The 12,698-nt window shown below is 38.4% G+C and overlaps 1 protein-coding gene across 1 annotated transcript in view; it reads left to right on the plus strand.

The window, feature by feature from the left end:
• The first annotated feature begins 478 nt into the window (after positions 1 to 478).
• The window catches only part of LOC135482032 (diacylglycerol kinase zeta-like), a 91,429-nt gene continuing 79,209 nt past the window's right edge, over positions 479 to 12,698 (plus strand). The window contains 2 exon segments of the mRNA XM_064761853.1: positions 479 to 806; positions 1,734 to 3,197. Of these exon segments, the coding sequence (XP_064617923.1) occupies positions 2,320 to 3,197 (878 nt within the window). The 5' untranslated portion in view covers positions 479 to 806; positions 1,734 to 2,319.

Here is a 12,698-nt window from a genome sequence, read left to right on the forward strand (position 1 = left end):
CTAATGACTAACAGAGGAATCAACAAGTTGCTTGAATGGCTCATAGTAGTGCTCCACTCCCAGATAAAACTGAGTTAATTTTATTGGCGGGGCAGTTGTTTTATCCCAGTAGTTATTGTGGGCCAATTACTAGCTTGATCAACGTCATGGCCATGGCGTAATTGTGAGGTTGGAAGAGTCTGTGGTCAGCACTTTGCTGATCCCAGCTTAAATAAGAGACAGCTTCTGTAAGATGACTGTCATGCTGAAATAAGGAGCTAGTAGAAATGACGGTGGTGTTTGTGTTTTATTTGGATATATATCTGTAACAGCCAATGACAGCTCTGTTGTCAGCTTCATTGGTCCGCCTTAATGTATTTACTATGCAGCAGTTGTAAGAGGATTACCCTCTCAATCATCGGTCGGCTCTGTCAATATCAAATCTGGCAGGGCCTGTTGTGCTTGCCTCCCCTCTGTCATGTGGGTGGTATTGGTAGGTAAAAACCTGCTGTACACTATACCACTGGCACATGCTCTGACTACGACTGGCAGACAGGCAGGCAGCAGTGGATCGGAGCAGGATCAGTCAGTCCTAAAAGCAGCTGCCTATGAATGTATGGTCACTGTCACAGCACGCCGGACTCCCCTGTTGGAGACCCACGACAATCAGTCTGCAGTCATTGACTTGTCTTGTGGGAGTTAAATTAAACAGCAACATTGGGCAGTTCTTTATCCAAGAGAGAAGAAGATTTGTGAACAGGTGACTCTTGTATCTGGTGATACTGCCTCATGCATCCAGAACGCTGATGTTAGCAAGTCGAATACAGGTAAGACAGTTTTTCCTCTGGTTTGCAAGGTATTCTTACAGTTATTAGGCTTAGTAGCTTTCAGTTTCTAGTTGGCAAGAAAATTCTGATTTTATGAAATTCAGTATAAAAGTGCATGGAATGATGCCAGATTACATTAGAAAAAAATATTCATTTCCTGATTTGCCAGAGAATAAATGTAAAACTTAATCACGTGTTATTTTGAGGTGCAGTATATTGGACGTCTTGTGAGTTTTGAAATACATCATTCTCATTTAATAAACTCTGTAATTTGGTCATCCTCAAAGGTGACACCAGATGTGGCATTCTCTCTCAACCAGATAATTTTTCGGCGGATTTTATTGATTTGTGTTTTTCTGCATCAGAAAAATTTGTTCCCTGTTTCAAGTTAAGCTGTTGCCTACAGGCTTTTCTAAAGTAAATTAGGAAGACAGAATTAAATCTCACTTTTTAACCCTGTTTGATGAAATTGAGAAAATGTCAATTGTACATCATTCTGATTAAAACGTGATATTATAATACATGTACATGAAAGATGGAAAGATACACATGGTAGGATATGATGGGAAAATCTTAATCCGGTTTCCAGCTAATGTTGTAAAAAATAATTTAAATATAATATGATATTCTGTAATTTAAAATGAAAATGGAAATTCACTCTGGAAACCAATATGTTGATGTGCCTTAATTGCTGATAATTACAAAATTCATTGCACAAAGGGAATTGTTGCTGTTAGATAATAGTTATGCGTGATTTATAGATCTTGTATTAATCTGCAGTCGTCAGAAAACATTTCTGCAGATAATTTTGAATTGCTTAGCCAGCTGCTGGAAATTTTAATTACTAGTACATTGTGTACATATGTCCATTGAATCAGTGGAAATCCATTCATTTTTAGTTATCTCTCCCATTTGCCTCTTTTTCAGACCCTGTGTTACTGTGGACTCTTTGGGAGATGGTTTAAGGTTTTCACAGTATCTGAGCTATTGCCAGCCAAAGGACAATCGTTTTCTGCAACTGAGTGAATCGTTGCCAGTACCCTTCAGTGAGAGGTAATTCTGAGGGCCTCCAGATATTAAGCTGTTTAAGTTCTTGACAAAACATAGTGCTGAAAGGGAACAATTGTGGAAGATGTTGTTGGCATGTAACAACACATGTTGGCGCTGGGAACAAAAACCTGCCACATGTGTTAAGAGATGTATATCTATTATGTAGGTAGCAGGCCCGCCAACAAGCAGTGATGGGCAGATGTGGCTTTCCTCAATGCCCCTTGGTGTAAGCATTCCCCAGCTGAAGAGCCTCCATCTCCAGATCAGGGCCATGAGGCAGCCTGTACATGCAAGCAGTGCAAACCCTCCACAGGTCTGAGGCTCCAGTTATGTGAGACATGCCAGATGGAAAATACTAAGTGTGTTCCAAGTGAAATCCCTGTCAGTTTAACAATTCCCCTTGTAAATTGACTGTAGTATGGTCTGATTGTTTTTCTCCCCTGTTTAACATCCTGGTGCAAACATGATGAACCTTTTCCGCCGTGCCAGGTCACGGTCACCATCTACGGAAATTCCAAAATTGTGCATAGAGGGCAAGAACCCTGTCCCTAACGACGAACAGCCGGTAGCGAGACCTGACCTGAGAATTCCAAAAGAAAACCGACGACGTTCCACCAGCTTTGACTCGAGCAGTTTCCAGGCAGAGGTCGATCGGGCAGAGCTGCTGGACGTCCCGCACCCTTCCCGCAGATCCAGCTCCTTTGATGCCGCTTGCAATGCCTACAGCAATTATTCAGATGACAATGCTTCAGATCGGGACTCAGTCAGTAGTCTCAGGGTCCCGTTGTACCTACTACGACGCTCCTCCTTGGACATTCCCAAGCTGTGTATCCACTGTCTCCATGTGGAGGCGCTGGAGTCAGGGGAACTGGCTGACTCCCAGTCTTCCCTGGACATGAGCAGCGCAGGAGTCAGTGATGACTCCAGAGCATCCTCCTCCCTCGGAAGCTTCTCAGATGAGCTTGATTCCGATTTTTATTTTTCCACAGACGAAAGTGAGGAGGAAATAGAGGAGACTAAAAAAAGCCCGACATTTACTCTTTTTCCTAGAAGGAGCAGTTCAGTTTTTGAAGATTCTGAAAGAGACTGCCAGAGGAAAGACTCGGTGGAGTTGTCGTACACGAACGCTGTCACACTTCAGGTCCCTGTTTTGAAGCAACACCGCTCGTCTTCTATGGATGCAACTTATTCAACAGTGCCTAGTGATGACATGCGCCGCTCCTCTTGGGACGGAGAGAGCTTAGATGTTCCCAAGCAAAACCGATCAAGTTCTATTGACGTGAACCTACCTACAGAAGAAGATTCGACGTATCACGCTGTCACACCTGCTCCACACAATCAGTGAGTGTACCTGTTTTATCTTTGCAGCTGATCCATCCAGTGGCCAGATCCCTCACATCTACCCTTTGAACACAAAATGCAATAAAGTTCAGCTCAATATTAGGAATAATTTTTTTTTTGTTGCTATTACTGAAATTGTGATTTATTGTTAAGTCTGTGGGACATTTGTGTATTTAGGCCCAAGATGTGGCCAGCCTCATTTGCATTCTCTTGACTGTTATAAAAGTTTACAAAACTTTATCCGATCAAATTTCAAGTGTGTGTTTAACATATACAAAACTGCAGACAAAAATATGCCTGCATTCACATAAATGTATGTGGCTTCCTAGAGGTGAATGAAGTATTATAAATTTGGAAGATAGAAAAAAAAATTATCTTTAGGATAAAAGTATGAAAGTTCAATATTTAATTAGATTCTTGAGCTCCATCAGTTTGTCGTTTTACAATTTACAATCAATATATAAAGGCTAAGAGTATCCTTTATTCCATTAATCAATAAATTCAAGATCCAATAACGCTTCCTATGGACTGTCACTGATCTTATACAGTAGTGCAGGGGTTACACCAAGTTTTTTTTTTTTTTGTGAGAATGTAATGATGACCCAAGATACCTTTGATCATTGATCTTAATTAGTGAAAATCCTAACTAGGGGCTGTTTATCAATACATAGACCAACCCTCTATACCCTGACACTAATTAACTGAGCAGCCTGACACTGGGTGTATCTTATAGGGATCTACACACGTATGCTCGTTGTGAGCTAGCAAATCGAATATCGGTGCACTGAGAAACTACGATAAACAACAGAATATAGGGATCACAAATGATTTTGATGTGGTTTCATTTGGGAGACAGCCGTGCTCATTAGAGTGTCTAAGCACCCAATCATAACGGTTTTCACATGTCACTTTTAAATAATCTCCATAACGGATAGCCTGGATCGCCAGCATGCTTCATTGGTCATAAATTAGGTGCAGTGTTTTACTAATTTGCCTGCAATCATACGCCTACTAATTGCCTGTAGGTGGAGCAAATGTACTGTTATTTGATTAGCTTGATATGGCTGTGTGTAATCAATCTGTCTGTTACGCGGTGGGCCTTCTAATTGAATTGGTCATGTGAACTTCTACCTGTACATGCAAGTAACCTTTTAACATATACCAATTCCAGATGAGACATCAAAACTCATGAAAAGAGTAATTACACCTGTGTAAACTTTAATTTTTTTTTGTTGTTGTTGGGGGGGGGGGGGAGCTGTCCATGAAAAAAAAATTCACAAGATTTACTGGTACTGATTTTTAACTTTGTAATGAGATAATAAGCTATTGTAATAGCTGTAAACTAATTGAGGATAGGCATGTAGTGTAGTGTAGCTTGTAGAAACCCAGGATTTCAGCCTGAAATGATGGGGAGGGGGGGTCGTTTTTTTTTTTCAACAGTTATGCATTGCTTAGTGAGATACATTAGGCATTGTACTATTTCGATAAAACAGCATAGTGTTCAAAATGATGGAAGTTTAGGGTAATTGTTGTGTGGAACGAAGGGTGCTCTCAGTATCTGTTCAAGAGTAAATTGTGTATATAATAGTGAAATTATTGCAGAGCATATGTTCACAAGGACACTATTAAAATGTCCAGCAATGAGTTAACAGAAGGCATTACCTTGGAAACACTGACCCACAAGTAGTATAGAGGTGCCCTGTGTTATGCTGACCTCCACAGAAACCCGAACTGCAATGTGGTAAACCACAGGATAACTGTTTATCTGCTTATCAGTGTCTTTAGGAGTTGATACAGTACTTATTATACATAGGCCTTACCAGCTGAACTCATCTTCCAGGCTGCCTCCTTTATCCTAGTTAAGCAGTAAGCAACTGTCAAATACATTGTTGTATATAAATGAATAAACTTTTTTCCTTGTTTTGTTTTATCAAGTTTATGCATTATGTAATACTATATCTGGTCATTTTTCCCAGATTAAAGAAATAGACTTCCTGCTCCTTTAGCTTTGATTTACCAAATACTTGTATGTACATTGTGTGGGGAAATCATACGCTATTAACTGGTATGAGAGCCTTGGTGGCCGAGGGGGTTAGCATGCCAGCGAGGCTTAATGACCCAGAAGCCTTTCACCAACGTAGTCGCAGAGAGATCAAGTCCAGCTCATGCTGGCTCCTTTTCCAGCCGTAGGTGGGAAGGTCTGCCAGTAACCTGCAGATGGTCGTGGGTTTCCCCCCCAAGCTCTGCCTGGTTTCCACCCACCATAATGCTGGCTGCTGTCATTTAAGTGAAATATTCTTGAGTACAGCATAAAACACCAATCAAATATTAGCTGGTATCTTATAAATACATGTTGTAAAATGTATACTGCTACATGTAAATATGGTAGTTAAATTTAGCTTCTGTGTAATAGTATAATAGATCCATGCACCATGGGCTAAAATGTGGTGACTTGAGCTGCATACAAGTAGAATGTGTTGGTCGGTCACACACATGTACAGTGTACATATATGTTGACTAACCCATTATGAAGTGGCTACATGTCAACATGATCAGAAGTCTAATGTAGACATTTTCTTAGTCTTAATTATTTTTAAAGCTTTTTGAACATGCAAAGCCATAAAATGTGCAAATTAAAGAGTTGGAAAGACTGAAACTCTAGGTATGCTTTTTGCTTGGATTAATTTGATGGTAGAAATATGTGGTTTAACATTATCTAATAATTCCATGTCAGCATGCAGAGAATTTGCCTGAGTAATACCGTAAATGCCTTTTTATTTGCGAGCATAAACTTTTGTGGATTTGGCAAGAAGACACATTCGTGGGAATCAACTTTCACGGATCTTAACAGAATTTTTGGACAACTGATAAACGAAAATCAACCTTCAATACAGAAAAGTCACGTAATACGACAACTCAAGCATTCAAGTAACAGTCTTATCATTTAAACTTGTTTGTACCTGTGAGATGTGACAAAAATTCTATACAATGCAGAAACTTGATCAGACAAAGGAAGTTAATCCTCCTAAGCTTTTAATCTTTTGAAGACTGTTAATCTTCATAAGACGAAGCCCTTACCTGCTGTGTGAGCAAATATTTTCATCACTCCGGGAGATGACAGGATTAAATGTGATACAAATAAATCCCACTGTTTAATCATCATGCATCAGCAGTGTGAGTGAAACTTTGAATTATGACAGAAAATTTCTCTGAAATCATCATTATGAAAAGGAAGTTTGAAGTGCGGAAACCCGTGTCGGAAAGGTGATGTGACTGGAAGGCAAGTACAGTCGCTAAAAAACAGCCTCTCTCGTCATATGTATATCGTATCATGTACGCACGCCCAGTACAAATTATCGATTTGTATGTCTCTAACCGCGGCAATAAATCAACAACAATAACAACGTCGCAATGTGGCGATACTTGGACAGAGCTAAGCTTCCTTAAAAGAAAGAAAGATTAACAGATGATCAGTTAAGCTGGATTTGTGAAAGCCGGATTACATTCTAATTAGGTATTTCTAATTAACGTGTTTGAAAAATTATTAGAACTCTAGTGCTTGTTAACGAATTTATAACTATAACGCATACTACATTAATAAATTACTTGCATGGGCTTTATATTCGATGGTATTTATTTTCATGGAAATGTGTTTGATGCGAAATCTGTGAATGCTAGTACCACGCGAATAAAAAGGCATTTACAGTACTAGCTAAAACTGATATACGACACAAAAGGACATCTAAAGTATGAAGCTCTAACTACTTGTCCCTGCATGCACAAGTGTATGTCACCTAAAGGCATCAGGTCCTTATTTTAATAATCCTGTAATATTAAAATTGACTTCTTTAGCCTGAACTGACAGCTACATGGCATTCGCTAGTGCAATATAGAGTTGACCTCAGTACGTGACTGAAATGGCGATTTGTCTGAATGAACACATTTACTTGCATGTGTTATAAAACTTTTGCTGGCATATAAATCCCAAGTGCATGCCACTAAGTGGATGTGTTGTACTTGTCTGTAGAATGTAAAAATTTTGGTGACAGGTGTTTCCCAACTTGCTATCATTGAATGGAAGTCTTGCTTTTGTGCATGGAATATGTGCGTTATTCATGTACAATTGTCTGTTCATTAATATTTAAAATTAAAGTTTTACAAACGTTTTCAGGTGAAGTGATATATATTTCTGCCATGTTCTAAAAGTGGTTGTCATTTGAATATGTAACAACCTAGCTACTGTGTGGGGTTTTGTTCACAGTCCCTCTACAGATAGCTGAAATGTATCATCGTTTTCAGGACTTGAGCCTAAAAGCAATTTTCTGTCCTCTCAGGCTCATTTTGATGTCTTGTCTGTTTGTTATCCGAGTGTTTTAAGCTCATGAAATATGCACAAACACTAGGGAATATGGTTCAGAGCTGGACAACCAACAATATACTCCCCTAACAAAAGGCACTTTAGAGCTGTCACTTTGAAGCGCGTGGTTAAAGTTTTTGCTTACATTGTATATTGGGAATCATTAATACTTGGTGGAAACCACATAGTTCAGAGTGTTTGCAAATATCTTTCATATTTAATTCGTTCCATTTGTTCAGTGATGCGTTTCAGAAATGTCCTCTTTTTGCTGTTTGTTTTTTGTTTTAATTTCTTTAGTTTCTGTATGTTTTATCTTTCGCTAATTACTTCCAAATTGGATATGATTGAAATGCACTGATTCTCTTCGCAAACCATTAGGCTACAGATACTGAGGAAAGTGTTAAATGGCAAGTTGGCAGCTTTGCTAATTTGTTTACTTCAGTAAAGGAAAGCCTTAAGATATTCTTCTGCATTTTCACATTTATTGCATCGTGAAAATCAAATCAGTTCTGTCAATATGGCCCTATGGTTCAGTTAAGTTTAAGGCTGTGTAAAGCTGTAAGAGTACATAAAAATGTACATAAATCTGTCTTAACTTTGTATGTTGCCGATTGATTTGGGTGCAGTTGATTATAATTTTCAGCAGCACACAATGTGCAATAATCATGGGAATTCAAATTACAGATTTGAATTTTACAAGTCATAAAGTACGTAACATGTAGTTTCACATCAAAAAGGATTTTTCTTTTTAATCTACAAAGTATAACTGGTTTGAATATCATGGACAGTTTCACACATTTTTCATTTACATTTCAGACTTTGGTATATATGTTTCATGTATCAATTTGTTTTGACATGCAATGGTACAATGTGACTTTTCACTGCATCAATTCAAGATTAAGTGAATAACAAATAATCTGTTATAGTATGTCTCTGTCAAGGTTATTAGTTTTTTGTTTTGTAAATCTTCCACACTAAAATGTATTCTCCACTGTTCTCACCTTGAAAGTGTGGTTTAAATGCAAAAGCATTTAAATTTCGATCAGTCTTGATGGGAAAATTACCCGTCTTGAAAAGTGGTGGGAGTCTGAGACATCGCTATCTATTGCTTTATACACCCCGGGGACTCTTTGCCTGGTAAATTGCACATTCTCCAGTGACCAGTGCGCTGACTGAAAGCCATTTCTGGAAGCGCTGGGACGTTTTATTCCTCTGAGATAGAGAGTGGCGGATCCTTTATGAGATCTGATTTAATCAGGCCAGCTGAACTGCTTGGTCATTTGTGATCTAATTCGATAGAAATTACCTACAGCCATGAATAAGAGGAACAATCACTTGTCCACTTTATCGCCACTCTGTGTAGTTATTTTCTCTTAAGCTTGGCCAATTTCCCATCCGTTAATCCTAGCGCAGATGATCCGTAGGTGAGATTTGCCCTAGCATGCCAACCTCTCCTCCCACGTCATGGTAACTCATTGTTTTAAACCCAGGTGTTGGATTTTCCCCTGCCATTTTAAATGTGCATTGTTCAATTTATTATAGATTTGTTATGTGGATAGCTCAACAAAATCAATCAGCAGAACTTCCTGTTGTCACCATTTCTGGCTTTGATAAATTTGTTTCTTTTTTTCTGTTGATGGTTATACTGCTTGTCATGAGATTGGGATAATAACTTTGGTCATACAACGCTGAATAATCTTATAATACATGTAGATAATGTTACCTACATTGTTTGCTCTTTGGTCCGAATATATCGTTCAGAAATATTGATGTGGATCATTAAAAATTTAGTCGAATCATGATTAAATCTGATCTCTTTCTGTTGTAAAGAAGACTAAATTTCATTGATTTCAGAGATTTTCACATTTAATCAAGTTAATAATGGGTATATACATGTATACACATAATATATTGAGCTTGAATATTAATATTTTTGTAATGAAATGCAAGAAACAATGCATTGATGGATTCTGAAGAAATCATTGTAAGTATTTTATAACTTCCTGAGGTTCATATGTGTCCTGATGGAGCCTGTTAGAGCCATTATGTCCTATTGTTTAAATCTGTCATCTTCTCATCTCAAGAACTCCAGGATGCCTGGAAGACACTCCTTTTTCTTAAACATTGTGGTCATCTCACGTCATACCTTTGGATTTTCATGGGAAGTGGTTATAATTAACTTCGGATATGAATAAAATGGTGTCACATTCATGTACATGTAACCTGTCCTGATATCATGTCCACTCTGTCACCTGGTGACATTGTCAGTAGACCATACTGTCGCAAAAGCCGGATAATTCATACGATAAATTCTTCGCTGTGTTTTTATTCGCAACAGACTGTTTACTAACACAGCTCGCCCTTATTCTGCCAGTGGCGCAGTTGAAGTATTAACAGCAATGTGGTAAACATGCTCTTCCAAAGGCATCTGACCTACAGCGACATGGCGACATTGATTATTCAGTAAATAGACCCCCCGTAGATACAGACTTTACCTTTCCACATGGTTTACACAGAACCTAGAGCTCAGGTATCGATCACCGGGACACCATCACTGTCCGTTCGAGTAGACAATGGCAGAGACAATATATGTAATTGTGCTTTGTTTCATCATTGGAGGAACCACAGCAGTTTTCAGGTTTAAGGGCATTTTTTCCCCCTGTTCTGTGTGGGTGGGAGGATCCTGTTGATGACAGCGTCAGTGGCATTTACTGCAATAAACATTTACCACACCTATATATGTGAGACTAGCAGGCAAGGTTGTCAGTGAATGCATGCTTACTAATCATCATTATAAAAACAAGCATGGTTTATTGTGCGTGTGCAAAATTTCCAGCATGTATGGTGTACATTTACATTTAAACTCTGTTATTTAAATATGTCAGGTGCATATAATTAATACTATTGATGGGAAAGGGTGTGCTTTAATTTGTCTTTGAATTCCTATATTTCTGAGACCAGCTATTATATAGCCACTCCTTGGATACCTAACACTTTAATGATCAAGAAATGGATGGCATTTAAGATTTCCATATCACATTTTGTGCATTAAGCTCTCTTCTCACTATTTGATTGAAGACAGTCAAATTTTCACTATACGCGAAACACGTTTTCCATGTATATGTAGGTCTAGAGAACTTGTGCCAGATAGATCGGATTGGAAGTTAATTCTGTCAGAAAGTCTTTGTCATATAATTAATGCCACGGGAAAGTCCTTCTCAAGTGGTTAGTTTGATTGGTGGATGGGAGGAATCCCCAACTGGGACGTGCTCCTCCTGGTTAGAATCCCTCTGTGTCAACACCAGTATGATGGAGTTGCTAGCTCATTGTTATTGTTTGTAGGTGAGCGATAGAAACCATTTGTCAGCATTTCCTGTAGACACAGGAACCAGCTGTGGATTGCTCCCCAGATTGCTGGTTCTTCTCCGCCCCTTTAACCTTCAGGCAAGCCGAGATTGATGCCATCTCAAACCATTCACTATGATTTATCACCTAAACCACTAATCATCCAATACCTGCATTGTACCACAACAACGGTGGAGAATTGTACCCTAAAACCCATTGGGTTGACTGCGGTATAATTTGGAAAGTCGCATACAGTGCACTTTCTGAGGGATGTCACTACATGTAATTGATCTGTCAGTCTGTATGTGATTTATGTTTTATTCCTCATTTATCAGTGACACCAGATCTGTATTTATATGAACTACACATGAGAAACATGTATTTCTGTGAATCAGTCATGATGGACGCACGTACACAGATAAATCAGTGGTGACGGGAATATTTACTAACCTGTCAGTAATGACAGATATTTATGTAAACATGTCGGTTATGATGGGAATTTCTGAAGACAGATTCACCATGAGTGGCATTTTGGTATAAAGCTCATCTCTTTACATAAATATCAGTTATTTGTTCAGGTAAAGCTGTCAAGACGATCAGGTATTAACATAATATAAACTTGTAAGCATGTAGAATGTCCATGTTGATTCCTATATTTCTGAGACCAGAAAGAACGTGAAAAGTAAGGTGGTTGATTAAGTTATACTAATGCAACTAAATTATTATGCAACTATCTTAGGGTTTATGTTTGTTATTTAGTGCTCATGGTGAGATTGCTCCTGTATTAGTTTTACATGTACCTGTCAAAAATAATTATGTAGTGCCTTTATCTGGTGTGTTTCCAAGATGTACTTTCTGAGAAAGGGATTGTGTCAGCTGAGGTTTGTATATATATGTATATATATATGTTTAGTTGCATTTAATGAAGTCCCAGAGATTAATAGCAGAATAATTTCTTTCGATGTTGAAAAAATTGATTGATTTATTAGTGGTCGTATTATGGTCCAACGTTTCCCTTATATTAATTTACAAAACAACTTTACCTAGAGTTATAATATTTCCTGATTCTTATGCTTCTGCCACCAGAGTGCACAGAAGAATATCAGAAATTAGCCACATGACTTAAAATTTACAGAGCTATACCCTTTCTTTATTATACGTGTATATTATCATGTCAACATTGCATGTATTCGAAGAACTTGAAATGGTGTGAGCATGTGTATTTCAATCATCACCACCAAGCCTAATGGCTTTGTCTGTCATTCACGCAGACAGATGTGTCTCGAGGTTCCCAGTCTCTTGTTTTTTCATGATGACTTTTTCTGTTCAGTCAAAAAATTCAGTTATTTTCTTTTCCAACAAGAGTGCTGAGTGGAAGGAAAGAAGAAAAAAAATATCCCTGAAACTGAGACGTGTGAATACATTGTGTATTTTCCATTCTTTCACATGAACATCTACATGTAGATGCCTGTAGCGGATTTATGGATGATCAGGATGTTGGCAGACACCGGACTATAGACCAAAGGCCTAGTTATGAACCATTCACGGTAGCTAAAGTGTGTTCTGCTCTAGAGCTCTTCAGGAGAATGTAGTGTCTGGTGGATTGGACCTGTTTGATACCGCTGAGAAGGCAAATGATATATGAAGTGTGTTTTATCGTGAAAGTTTCATTCCGTTGTGTTCCTTGGCCCAGTGCCTATGTTGACGACAGCGAGCTGCATTGGTTGTCACATGTCTCACCTGGTATTAAATACGATGGCAAATGTCTTGTCATTAACTCAGGGGCCCACCTGCTTGAT

The sequence above is a fragment of the Liolophura sinensis genome, chromosome 1 (genome assembly GCF_032854445.1).
Source record: "Liolophura sinensis isolate JHLJ2023 chromosome 1, CUHK_Ljap_v2, whole genome shotgun sequence".
NCBI classification, from domain to species: Eukaryota; Metazoa; Mollusca; class Polyplacophora; order Chitonida; family Chitonidae; genus Liolophura; species Liolophura sinensis.